Raw genomic sequence first — 13,094 nt, 5'->3', positions numbered from 1 at the left:
CCTTCAAACGGTAGGGATTGTGGTTGAACTTAAGGAAGAACTTCAGGATCCTGATGTTTGACTGACAGGAGAGGTTGAGAGGAGTGGAGCAGAAATGCCTCTAAGGCTCTTTCTCTTTGATTTGGAAACTTCTAACAAAATTGGAAGGGGAAAGGAGGTAGGAATTTGCCTTCAGGCTGGCCCTTTAGTCGCGCCAGAGTAACCTACTCTGGAAGCCTGGTAGATATGGGAGCGGGAATCCCACAGACCTGCCTGTCTCCAAGGCCTACTCCCTGCCTAGTGTTGCTCCTGGATTGCCTCTGCCCAGCATGACTCAGAGTGAAGGCTGGAGGGTATCAAGGGATTCAAGGGATTCCAGGAGCAGCCAAGAAGACCCTTACCTCAAACACCTCGTTCCAGGTGGGGTTCAGGTTCCTGTAGATGGTCCTACTCCGGAAATGCTGCAGGCCAATGCTCACCTTGGCGTAGGGATCTGACTTGCCTCGGAGCCCCAGGAAGTTGTCCTTCTGGGCCAGCTTCTCTGCCTCCAGCAAGTGCACTCTGATCACCCCCTGGAAAATGTCCAAGCCCAGGGCTCACAGCTGCTTCCTGGGGCCTCCAAGTCCTGGAGTATCAGAGCTAAAGCCATCAGAGATCACTGCTTCCCCCACATTGCCCCCTCCATGGTCTGGACCGGGAGATAGAAGCCAGATACGGCAGTGACCTGGCCAAGGCCACACAGCAAGTGATGGCAGGGCTCTCTCCATCAGTATGCCCTGCCCACAGCCCTGGCCTCCCCACTCCCTACCTCCAAACTGCCACATGAATGGCTTACACAACTGCAGCTGTTTGTCTCCCTCCTGTGCCAACAATCATGACACCTAAGGAAGCTTCCTCCTTTACTCTAGCCCCCTCTGTTGTGTGTCCTACATGTAGACTTCTACAAGGGAATTCTAGCATCCCTTCTCCTGGCCCCTGTGGGCAATGCCGGCTGCTGACAGGAGGTCCCTGCACTCCTAAAGGCCCCAACACTGAGCCTCATCCCCACCACACTCTGGACTGTGCTATAGGGCAGACCCTCCCCCAACACTTGCAATGGATAGAGTTTAAAAGGAAATGAAAGAGATATAACTCTGTTAATAAAGACAGGAGCACAGGAATTAGGAAAGGCATAGTTCATGGGCTTTGAGGTATATCTCCTTCCTAGAATTTTTTTTTAATATTAGTAAATACATATGCATTTACTCTTTGACCCAGAAATCCCACTTCTAGGAATCTGTCCCAAGGGCATACTAGCAAAAATATAAAGACATGTATGCAAGGCTATTTATTACACTACTATTTGTAATAGTGAAAGACCCAACACAACATAATGGTCCATCAATAGGAACTGTGTTGAATAAACTTCAGTACATTCCCACAGTGAAGTACTTTGGAGCTCTTAAAGAGAATGTGGAAGATCTCTACACTATCATGGTATGATCCCCATGACACACTCAGTGTTAAAAGCACACTGAGGGCCAGGCGCAGTGCTTACACCTGTAATCCCAGCACTTTGGGAGGCCGAAGTGGGCGGATCACCTGAGGTCAGGAGTTCGAGACCAGCCTCGCCAACATGGTGAAACCCAGTCTCTACTAAAAATACAAAAATTAGCCAGGCTCGGTGGCGTATGCCTGTAGTCCCAGCTACTCAGAAGGCTGAGGCTGGAGAATCACTTGAACCTGGGAGGTGGAGGTTGCAGTGAGCCAAGATCGTGCCACTGCATTCCAGCCTGTGTCACAGAGCAAGACTCCCCACCACCACCTCCCCCCAATCCCCACCCCCCAAAAAAAAGCACACTGGGGAAAACTGTACTATGCTGCCATCTATCGAAGAAAGGGGGAATTTGAATATAAGCAAATATGTGTCATATGACCATATATATTTGTTCATATTAAGTAACAATGGCCAGGTGTGGTGGCTCATGCCTGTAATCCCAGCACTTTGGGAGGCTGAGGCAGGCAGATCACTTGAGACCAGCCTGGCCAACGTGGCAAAACCCTCTCTACAAAAAACACAAAAATTAGCCAGGCGTGGTAGTGCACACCTGTAGTCCCAGCTACTCGGAAGGCTGAGGCAGGAGGATTGCTTGAGCCCAAGAGGTGGAGGCTGCAGTGAGCTGTGATTGTGCCACTGCACTCCAGCCTAGCTAGGCAACAAAGCAAGACTCAATCAATCAATCAATCAATAAAATGGAAGGATAAACTATTACTTATAAGTGAAGGGTGGGGAGTAGGTGGAGGGAACAAGGGATAGAAGCCAGACTCCTTAAAATGTAATTTGTTTTTTAGTTGAACTTCGGAAGTGTACAACTACTTTACATAATTGTAAAAGGAAGTTAAGGTAAAAAACCCTAAAAATGGAAAATAGAATGAAACAAGTCAATGTAAATATTCATGGCCAGTTGTCACAAACAGGAAATATTCCAAGTAAGTTTAAAATGCAATAAATTTGACACCACCTCCCAACTGGGATACACCCCAAGGACAAAATGTCTTTAGTAATTATGACGTGGGCAATGGGGTTTGTACCGTTATTCTGGGACCATCAAGCATTAGTGTGAAATAAAGCCAATGCACCACATATGAAGGCTGAGAGGATATTTGCGCTGCCTCCCAGCAGGCTGGTCTGTGGCCAGCACTGGCTACTCACGCAGGGCAGAGGGAAGCGCAGGTTGGTCAGATCCAGCCCCTTCTTCACAGGCACAGTCACACGGTTAGGCAGCACCAGGTGGGCAGCAATGAGGTCCTCCAGCAGGCTGTCTGACACCTCACTGGACACAAGGCAGGACCAGCTGTGGAGGGGTGCCACCGCCTCCCCCATGCCACCTGCCACTCCATCCCTAGCAGAAACCAGGAGCCCAGCCTGGTAGGGTGGGCCCCACCTACAGAACAGCCCTGACCCCACTTGCCTGGGTAGGGGTGGGTGTGCCTATACATCGTGACAGCCCCTGACATTCTATCTCAACAGCAGTCCTCCCACCTACATGTGCCCGACTCCCTCCGCCTCCAGGCTACTTTGTTCTTGGAGGTCACACAGCACGGTGGCTAAGAGCAAGGCTGGTGCCTGTGTTAGAATCTCAGCTCCACCACCGACTAGCTGTGTGGCCTTGGCAAGTCGCTAACCTCTCTGGACCTCAGCATCCTCACCTCTAACCTGGGGCTAAAAATGCATGTTCCTGGGGTTGTTTGTTGCCTGACTCCACCTCCTGGTACTGGGGGTCAGGGATGGTGCCTGGAACAGGGCTGGCACGGTGTAAATGCTCAGTAAATACTTTTAGAATAAAAGAACGCATGCCTGGATTCCCTTTGTCCAGTGTGGGTGAGATCCATGCAGATGTCAGTGAATGAGTGAGTCAGCGGCCCTCCCGAGCCTGACAAGCCAGCCAGTGCCAGCCCTGGCCAGTCCAACTGTCCCTTCCTCCTGGGGAGGTGTGTCCAATAGGGCTGGTGCCCTTCTCTGTTCCTCTCATGGGGCCTGAGAGGAGCCTTCACTTGCCCCCCAATGGTGAACTCTCTAGGACCAGCTGCTCCTCACTGGCCTCTGCTGTGACAGTGCCCCTTCCATGCCTATGTTTGTGACCACGGTCAGGGCAAGTCACATAGGCTTCTCACCACACATTTGGTTTGGGAGGGGTACAGTGAGGAAAAAAGGAGGACACTCGTGTGTCCACACCCAATGTGCCGCCACCGCACGGCTGAGTGACCTCCGAGGGACCCAAGGCAGAGGAACCAGGCTCCCCTTTTACTGAGGAAGAGCCCAGAGAGGTGAAGCAACTTCTCCACATTCACTCAGTTGCTAAGTGACAGAGCCAGGAGCTGGCTGCCTCTGGTTCTACAGCCACCACACAGCCTCCCCTCGGACCACATCTCAGCAGACCACAGCCACTCTCCCCTGCACCAGGACGGGGACCTGAACGTCAGCCCAACATTCAGCAAAGGACTTCTTGCCTACTACATGGATGTGTGTGTGTGTGTGTGGTGTGGGCGGGGGGTGTGCTGGTACAGTGCACACCCACAGAGGCCACACAACACCGTTACCTCCTACTCCCACTCGCACTTCAAACAGACCAATGCTTCTCCCTCCGCAGGGAGCACCAGGAGGGAAGGCACCACCATCGCACAGCTCTTGTCACTGGCTGCAGAGCCCTGGAGGCCCCCACACTTACGATCTCCCTCGAGGCTCTCCCAGGCACCTACTTGATTCCCGGTGCATCCAGCAGGTTGGTCAGGCCAGTCCAGTTGATCTGTAGGTGCTTCAGGGACAGAGGGAAGCTATTAGTCTGGAAAGGGCTGGTAGCCCAGGGCTGAGAACCCCCTGCCAAGAGCCTCACACCCACGTGCATGGAGAACCCAGCCTGTCCGGGTGGGGGTTCCGGGGAAAGCAGGCAGAGCACCCTCTGCCAGGGTGTCAGGCAGGCGCAGCCACCTTCCAGCCCAGCTCAGGCATCTAGCGGTATTGAGGGCCCAGGCCTCAGCTCAGGATGGGGCAGGGGTTGTGGAACCTGCTGCTTCCTGGGCAGAACCCCCACAGGAGTGGGATCGTCCACATGGCCACAGGCTGGCCTGGACTTTGAAAACTCTGAGTTTGAGCCTTGGCTCCAATTCAGACTGTCTATGTGACCTTCTCTGAGCTCAGCTGCCTCATCTTGGGGAGGGCAGAGTCTAGCTCAAGCTGCCTTAAGGATTAAATGAGATAAGGAGTGCGACTGCCCAGGTCTCGGTGGGCTTGGACAATGTCCATTCTTGGGCTCAAACCCAATGTCTAGGGCCCAGCAGACCAGTGCCTACTCCCAGGGAGCAGCAGGCTTACCGCAGTCCCTGGGACTCACCGGCTTCTGAAGGAAGAACACAGTCACGGCTCCCACGAAGGGCTTGTCCACTAGGAGGGGCTCCAGGATGACCCGCAGGGTGCCCTGCAACTGGATAGGCACAGAGGGCCCGTGAGGGGCCCAGGCCTCCTTTCTCCCCATGCCTGCTGGGCTCAGCTGACGCCATCTGCTGCCTCATTTCATGCCCATGCTGCCCCACATGTCAGGACCACCTGCCCCAGGCTGCTGGCGCTCACGGCAGGAACCATACTTAAGGTGCCGAGGCCTGGACACAGCTGCCACCTCTTGCCAGCTACCAAGGGGCCCTGAGCTGGCCCCACCGCCCTCCACAGGTGTGCTGGCCTGAGAGACCTATAGCCTTTGCCAAGTTTTGGGCTGGCCCAGTCAGCAAGGACCCAGGAATGATTTCCAGGCACAAATCAGCTCCTCTACTCCCGTCGAGAGTTATTTTCACCTCCTGGGTCCACCTCAGTGTCTAAGCAATGGCTTTCCATCGCTCCATGAACAGCACCTCTCTCCTCGCCAGGCAGCCAAAGCCTCTCCAGGGCCTCTGCAGTCAGATGAGGCTGGGGGTCTCTAGAGCACAGTAGTGGGTTGGTGAAGCCCCGCCACCACTTCCTGGCCGTGTGACCCTCAGGCCTACAGCTCCTCTGTAGTCACCATCCTGTGTGTTTAGCGTCGCCACCGCCTTCTGCAGCCTACTCTGGCATGACCCGGCTTCCCCTTCCCTGATCCCCACCCTGGGGGCTGGAACAGAGGCGGCCCCACCGGGCTCCACCCACCTGGATCCCGTTCACACCAGCCTGAATCTTCTGCAGCTCCACACTGATCTCACAGTCCCCGATGTAGCTGAAATGGGGGGTGGAGAAGGAAGGTGGGGAGGAGGGATAGGTCCACCTGCTCAGAGAGGTTGGGAAACTTGCCCAGTGTCACACAGCCTGAGCCCACGCAGCCAGTTGCCAGCCCTGAGCTCTGTGTACTGGGCACATGGCCTAGTAGCCTCAGCCTTTCTCAGCTTTGCTCAGACCTGACCCAGACCCTGATCCAAGCCCAGACCCCAGGGGGCAGCCCCTGTGCGCCCCTGCATTCAGGTATCCCAGGCATATCCTCATCTCTGACTATGACAGCAGGGACTCTAGGCACTCACCTCACCCCACGATACCCTGAAGATGAAAAGGAGGGGCTCTTCATAAACACACTGCCCACATTTCCACCCTGTTATCCCCCTGTCCCATCTCTGCCCAGGTGTCTTTCATGGGGACACAGAAGCAGCCCCCACTGCATACATCCCAGGTGCTGCTGGGGCTGGTGGAGGTGGGCAAAGGTAACAAGGCCTCAGCATAGAAGCCCGAGTCCATCCAGTGGCTCTCGCCAGGTGATGGGCACAGGGAGCCCAGAATGGGTGCCCTTGAGGGTAAAGATCAGCAGATCCTGTGAAAGCACTGAAGGAGACTCAGGGGAGGGAGAGGGCAGCCAGCACACATGCACAGGGCACAGGCAGAGGAGCCCAATGTCACAGTTGTGCAAAAACTGAGCGCCTCTTAAAAGAGCAGGAGTGAGCCAGACAGGGGAAGTGGGGACCGCAGGAGCTGCCTGGGCAGCTGAGTGGGCCACACAACCTCGATGTGCCCTATTTCTACAAGGATCTCATGGCACAGCCCCAGGGGCTGGGAGCACCTCATAGCCTGTGGCCATCCCAACACACTTGGGACCAGCCCCCAAAGGGGGACGGGTGGTCCGAAGAACTGGCTCCTATCTTCCCAACATTCTGTCAGTGCCAGCCTCTAGGCTAAGGACAGAATGAGACATGGGAAAGGAATGGCAACACTCTGGATCCTCAGAAGTTCGTTGTCTTTTTAGTGCAAATCTTGCCACTTCCAGGAAGGCTTCCTGGAATGAATCTCCCTTCTTCCTGACTCACTCCCATTATGAACCTCATTTCAAAGAGATATCCTTGCCCAACCCCCTGAACTAGTCACTTACGTGTCTTTGCATTCTGTATTTTCCTGAGGTGCCACAGAGCCCAGGTCTCCAGCTGACCTCTCACAGCCTGTGCTTAGAGCTCCCTGGGCCTCACCATGAGTCCTCACATCTTCTTGTCACACTTGCTACCACCAGACACATCCTCTCTGAGGCAGCTGGTCTGACCCTCCAAGCGACCCAGCCCTGGCTTCCAAGAAAGCTCTGCTGCCCAGGCCTTGGAACCCAGAGTATGCCAGGGGATGGGAGAAGCTGGGAGGAGGGAAGCGTCCTGTGAGGGGTTCTACATCCCAAGTCAGAGTGTATATATACTACTCCATCTTCAAACTGGCTGTTCCCACAGAGTGTCCTCTTCACCCCCTGAAACCCATACCCGGCCCGATAGAGCTCACCAGATCTGCAGGTCCACAGTCACACGCCTTCGGTTGCACTTGTTAGTATGTGCCTTGACACCGTTGACCCTGGGGCACTGGAAGAAATGCCAACAGGGCTAGGTCAGACGCTTCTTGTAGCAGGGGACAGCTGCCAGCCCTTCCCCCGGCACTGGGCTTTATCAGCAACAAGTATGACCACCAGGATGAGGCACAGACGTGTAAATCCATCCTGCAGCCCAGAAACTTCCCTCCCTAGAATGTGTCCCCTCCTTTCTCTCCCTTCCTGCCACGACTCACACAACCACAGAGTGGCCCTGAGGCCAGGCCTGTTTGTTCATGCCCGATAGCAAACTCTGGAAGTGGGTCCTTTCCCTCTACACGTGAGGAACCTGGAGCTTAGAGAAGTCAAGTCACTGGCCCCACAGCACAGGGTGGAGCTGGGCATAGGCATGGGAACTGGAGGAAGCCGGCAATACTCACGGGTGTGAATGAACGCTTATGGCAGCTGAAAAAAATAATGTTTATGGGTGTGTGAAGAAAGGGGGTGTGGTGAGTGCACTGGGTCCTGGCCAAGCCCAGGAGGGTCATGTGAGGAGTCCTCTGTGACCCCACAATGGAGAGGAGGGGACATGTGGGGAATGGGAGAGCAGAGGGGAGGAGGGAGGGGCCGGGACATGAGGAGCGCTGAATGCCAGCATCAGGAGGCAGGTGTTTCTCCTGCAGGGCTGGGACGTCTGTTCAGCCTACAGCTTTCCCCTCCAGGTTCCTCTGATGTGGTAAATATCACTTCTTAGGATTGCTTGCCAGCAGTGCTGCGTCCCATAGACCAAAGGTCCACAATCTTTTTGGCACCAGGGACCAGTTTCTTGGAAGACAATTTTTCCACAGACCGGGGGTGGGGTGGGAAATGGTTTTGGGATGAAACTGTTCCACCTCGGATCATCAGGCATTAGAGTCTCATAAGGAGTGCGTGACCTAGATCGTTCACATGCACAGTTCACAGCAGGGTTTGTGCTCCTATGAGAATATAATGCTGCTGCTGCTCTGACGGGAGGCGGAGCTCAGGCGGCAATGCTCGTCCTGGCTGCTGACCTCCTGGTGTGTAGCCTGGTACTGAGAGCTGGGGACCCCTGCCATAGATACAACCACCAGAGGAGCAGCCTGGCTGAGCAGGCTCTGCTGTGAACACAGCACTCTGCAAGCTTCTTGGCTCTTAGCCTGCTGAATTCTTCAAAAGCCAGCTGAGCCATCACCGTTTCCTGGAAGTCTTCCCTGACTCCCACAGCCCCTCCACCCCTCCATTTCTGAGCTCGCATTCCTCTGCCATCATGCATGCGTATACTGCCATGTCGTAATGCACAGGTTGATGTGTCCCGCCCACAGAAGGGGTGCAGCCACACCCAGCTCTATAATGCCCAGCACACAGCACGTGCTCAGTAAGTCACAGGTGAATGAAACAAGAAATGAATGCATGAACCAACAGATGCTGGCACAAGCCGGTTTGAGTGGCAGAAATCCCAATCTCCAGGGCTCAGGCCTGCCTAATCCACCCCTGCCCAGGGGCTAGCCAGGCCGGGCTGGCAGACAGCTCTCAGCAGGCTGGCCTGTACTTGGACACCTGCTCGTTGCTGGGAAGACCGGATGCCAATGCCTCTCATTTACTGGGTCACAGTGGTCTCTGGCTGGGGGATACATTTTGGATGATCAAAAGACTCAAGTCACTGGGGGCACTTCGAGGCAGGAGGAGTAGGGCACCAAGGCTGAAACAGGAAGCCCAGTCTAGACAGGGACCGTGACATTAGGTGTGCTGACACAAACTTCGTTGGCCACAGACCATTTCGTCCTGGGACACCTGCTGATCTTCACAGAACTAGCATGGACTTGTGACACTGAGTGACATAACAGTCAATTAGTGGAGAATATAAAGCGCTTGGCGGCACTGACTACCCAAACCGTGAGCGTGTGGTCACCGGCACTGAGGTTGGCAACTATGATTTCCATCTTTCTATCTGTCTGGCTACCACCATGGCATGTCTTCAAAGTTTTCCTTAAGAAAAGTGGAAATACCTCCCACCTCTCCTTTCTGTTCCCTCTGAGCCAGGCTTCCTTGGAACCTGGGGAGATGGTGGTACAGGGATGTAGGGGAAGGGTGTCCACTGAGGCTGACAGGCTAGGAAATGCAGGTGGTGGTGGTGATGGTGTTGGTGGTGGTGGGGGTGTCTCCCTGTAAGGTCCAGTGGGATCTTTGCAGTCATATGACTGACCTGGATGGGGGAAAGGTGGGAGGAGAGGGGACAGAGAAAAGACTGCACAGCCAGCCCAGGCTGACCCTCCCGAGACACACCCACCTGCTGTCCAAAGTAGAGCTTGGTAAAGGTAAAGGTCCTCAGGTGGATGCTCTTCTCCCGGATCTTGGGCTCAAGTTTCTCCCGGAACTTGCTTTCCATGATCATGCTCAGGTAGGGCCAGGTCTGAGAGATGATCTGTGAAGATGGGAAGAGGCCCTTAGTAGTCAGGTCTATACTCCCACCACAGACCCAGAGCTGCATGGGACAAGGTCCTGATTCTCTGCAGCCTGGTCTTGGGGTGGGGGTTCCTATGCTGCAGCACTCACCTGCCTGCCTGCCCACCCATCTGCTCACCTGTTCACCTGTCTGTCCTTCAAACATCTGATAACTACAGCCGTGGTTCCCACTGTCATGCAGGCAGCAGGACCCCAAGATTTGGTGCTATTCTGCAGAGCACCATGAAATACTCATTCGCTACATTTAATATTAGGAAGCCCTTTAGTTCTCTGCTAAGACATGATCTCATTCTACACTGTGGTTTAAACAAAAAGTAGTAGATGCAACAAGTTTAAGAACAAAATTACAGAAAGAAAGTTAAATTGTTTCCTGTGGATTTAGTTTTCTAACAATCAGAAAAGGCAGCCTTTGCCTGATTTCTGCAGAATGACTCACTGTGCTGGTTTGGGAACCAAGTGCAGGACCTGAGGAGCAGGAAGATGGCAGAGACAGAGGAGGATGGTGGAAATCAGAGGGGAATGGAGGGAGGGCCAGCCAGCAGGTACATTCTGTTTGGGGCAAGGCTTCTCCATCTTCTTTTTTTTTCTTAAATGGAGTTTTGCCCTTGTTGCCCAGGCTGGAGTGCAGTGGCACGACCTCGGCTCACTGCCACCTCCAACTCCTGGTTCAAGTGATTCTCCCGCCTCAGCCTCCCAAGTAGTTGAGATTACAGGTGCCTCCCACCACACCTGGTGTTTTTTTTTTTTTTTTTTTTTTAGTAGAGTTGGGGTTTCACCATGTTGCCCAGACTGGTCTTGAACTCCTGGCCTCAAGTGATCTGTCCACCTCGGCCTCTCAAAGTGCTGGGAATTACAGGCGTGAGCCACGACGCCTGGCCTTTTTTCTTTTAAGACAAGGTCTCACTCTGTCGTCCAGGCTGGAGTGCAGTGGCATGATTACAGCTCACTGTAGCCTCAACCTCCCTGAATTAGGTGATCTCCCACCACAGCCTCCTGGGTGGCTGGGACTACAAGCGTGCACCACCACACCTGGCTTTTTAATGTTTTTGTAGAGATAGGGTCCCCCTATGTTACCCGAGCTGATGGATGTTGATCCAAGATTGCTATTTTCACATTACCAGAAGTGTCACTGCTGAGTGCATCAAAAAGCATTCCCTAGCTGGGCATGGTAGCACACACCTGGGTACCAACTTCCTTGGGAGGCTGAGGCAGGAGGATTGTTTCAGCCCAGAAGTTCAAGGCCAGCTTGGGCAACATAGCAAGACTCCATCTCAAAAACAACAGTAACAAAAATAAAACAGAGAACATTCTCAGCCTCTGGGTAAATTTGGAAGAAGCAGGTTGCTGCTTTAAGAGGAGTGACTGGGTTTCTAGGGATTCATGCAGGACCCAGTGCCTCTGGGGCAAACCTGGTAGAGTTCCTTCTGTACTGTGTTAGCTGGTCCGTGGATCTCTGCCTGTGTTCGTCTTTCTTTCAGTAATACACAGAGGCCTACACAAGGCATTGGAGATACAAGACTGTATCTTTCCTGTGGGCTTGGGCTTCAGTTTAAATATGCATGTCCTTCCTCCATGTGCCCCTTCCAAAGCCATCACTGGAGGAGCCTAAAGGCTGTGAGATTCTAGGGCTCATTGTTCCCATCTCTCTCAAAGGCCTCTCCAAATCCCAGGTTCTACTTCCTCGGGTCTGATCTCATCTTCCTGTCTCGCTGGTTTGTCACTGGCCAAGTGCCTCCTGAGTATAAAGCTCGTTAGGACACACTCGGCGCCCTAGTATGTAGTTTTCCTACACAACTGTCTCTGTCTCCCCATCCAAGACGAAGGTGGGAGCCTCATATCCCAACAGTCTTATATCTCCAATGCCTTGTGTAGGCCTCTGTGTATTACTGAAAGAAAGACGTAACGCAGGCAGAGATCCACGGACCAGCTAACACAGTACAGAAGGACCAGCTAACACAGTACAGAAGGACCAGCTAACACAGTACAGAAGGAACTCTACAAGGTTTGCCCCAGAGGCACTGGGTCCTGCATGAATCCCCAGAAACCCAGTCACTTCTCTTAAAGCAGCAACCTGCTTCTTCCAAATTTACCCAGAGGCTGAGAATGTTCTCTCTTCTTTTTTTGTTGCTGTTTTTGACATGGAGTCTTGCTATGTTGCCCAAGCTGGCCTTGAACCCCCGGGCTGAAGCGATCCTCCTGCCTCAGCCTCCCAAGGAAGTTGGCACCCTGGTGTGTGCTACCATGGCCTGCTAGGGAATGCTTTTTGATGCACTCAGCAGCGATACTTCTGGTAATGTGAAAATAGCAATCTTGGATCAACATCCATCAGGAAGTCCTTTCGTATACCTAACCTAAGTCATTCCTGCTACGGGCTAAACCTCCTCCCAGAGGCAAGGTTTGTATTAGAAAAATTCCTCAGTCAGGAGGCTTGAGCTGGGGGCTGCCATGGAGCCCGCACAGTTAGGGACAGGTCCGGGCAGATCAGGGAGGGGAAGGCCTCCAGTCTGTCCTCTGTGAAGTCGGGATTCCTGCTGGGGAGGGCTCGGCCAGAGGTCATCATCCAGCAGGGGCCTCCTTGGGACACCTGGCAGCAGAGCCCAAGGGGAGTTCCCAGGGGTGACCTAACAGCAATTACAGTAGTGACGTCAGTGAATCGAGCCAGGGCGAGGACTCTAATTATTCCCATTTTACGGATAAGGAAACCAGCTCAGAGGCGTTAGGCAGTCTGCCCAAGATTGCGCAGCAATGGCGTTGGATCTAGGCAGGAAACCAGGCGGAGTCCAGAAGCTGTTGGCCAATGTCTTCCTCTCCCTAGGCAAGTGCAGCTCCACGACCTGGCGGGCCAGTGGGGATTGTACTTTTCTCTAGACTTCTCTGTATCTTCTAACTCTTCTGGTGTGACCACATATTAATTTAAATTTGTTGTTGTTGTTAACGAAAGCAAGTCATTCTGGTGAAAGAAGAGGGAAAGAGAGCATCCCTGCCCGCATCAGGCAAGGGAACTGCCGCCTGGCCCCCATTAGGCTGCTGGAGGCTGGTGTGCGTCCGGCCCTGCTAGGCCCTGCCAGCGGCCTTACCTTGTTGGCCCACTCGACCCGCTCCACGTCCGGGAAGTGGATCTAGGAAAGAAACCCCGAGGGGAAGTCAGACTTGAAGCCGCATACCCCCTGGGAACCGAGCAAGCCAGCCTGGCGGGTTCCCCATTCCGCCCACGCGCTGCGCCTCACCCCTTCCTCCCCGCTGCCTCCAAGTGTGCTCTCAGCACCCACTCGGCCCCCAGCCCTGGCAACTCAGATCCGGTCCTGCCCTCAAATAGCTCATCATCCGGTGGAGCAGGCAGCAAATCAACAGACAACGAGCTGGCAC

General features: G+C 53.9%; 1 protein-coding gene across 7 annotated transcripts in view; it reads right to left on the bottom strand.

The window, feature by feature from the left end:
* Positions 1–13,094, bottom strand: part of LOC105469942 (extended synaptotagmin 3) — a 54,962-nt gene that overhangs the window by 23,969 nt on the left and 17,899 nt on the right. For all 7 annotated transcript variants that reach the window (XR_011619737.1, XR_003015460.2, XM_011721583.2 and 4 more), the window contains exons 2-9: positions 12,806–12,847; positions 9,553–9,687; positions 7,223–7,299; positions 5,633–5,699; positions 4,851–4,940; positions 4,219–4,274; positions 2,672–2,792; positions 381–551 (exon numbers count right to left, since the gene is read on the bottom strand). Coding sequence is in view for 5 of the 7 variants with exons in the window: in XM_011721583.2 (XP_011719885.2) it covers positions 381–551; positions 2,672–2,792; positions 4,219–4,274; positions 4,851–4,940; positions 5,633–5,699; positions 7,223–7,299; positions 9,553–9,687; positions 12,806–12,847 (759 nt within the window). In the remaining 2 variants the exon portion in view is untranslated. The remainder of the gene's footprint in view (positions 1–380; positions 552–2,671; positions 2,793–4,218; positions 4,275–4,850; positions 4,941–5,632; positions 5,700–7,222; positions 7,300–9,552; positions 9,688–12,805; positions 12,848–13,094) is intronic.

Source organism: Macaca nemestrina, chromosome 2 (assembly GCF_043159975.1).
Source record: "Macaca nemestrina isolate mMacNem1 chromosome 2, mMacNem.hap1, whole genome shotgun sequence".
Lineage (NCBI taxonomy): Eukaryota > Metazoa > Chordata > Mammalia > Primates > Cercopithecidae > Macaca > Macaca nemestrina.
This window is presented reverse-complemented; position numbering and strand designations above follow the sequence as displayed.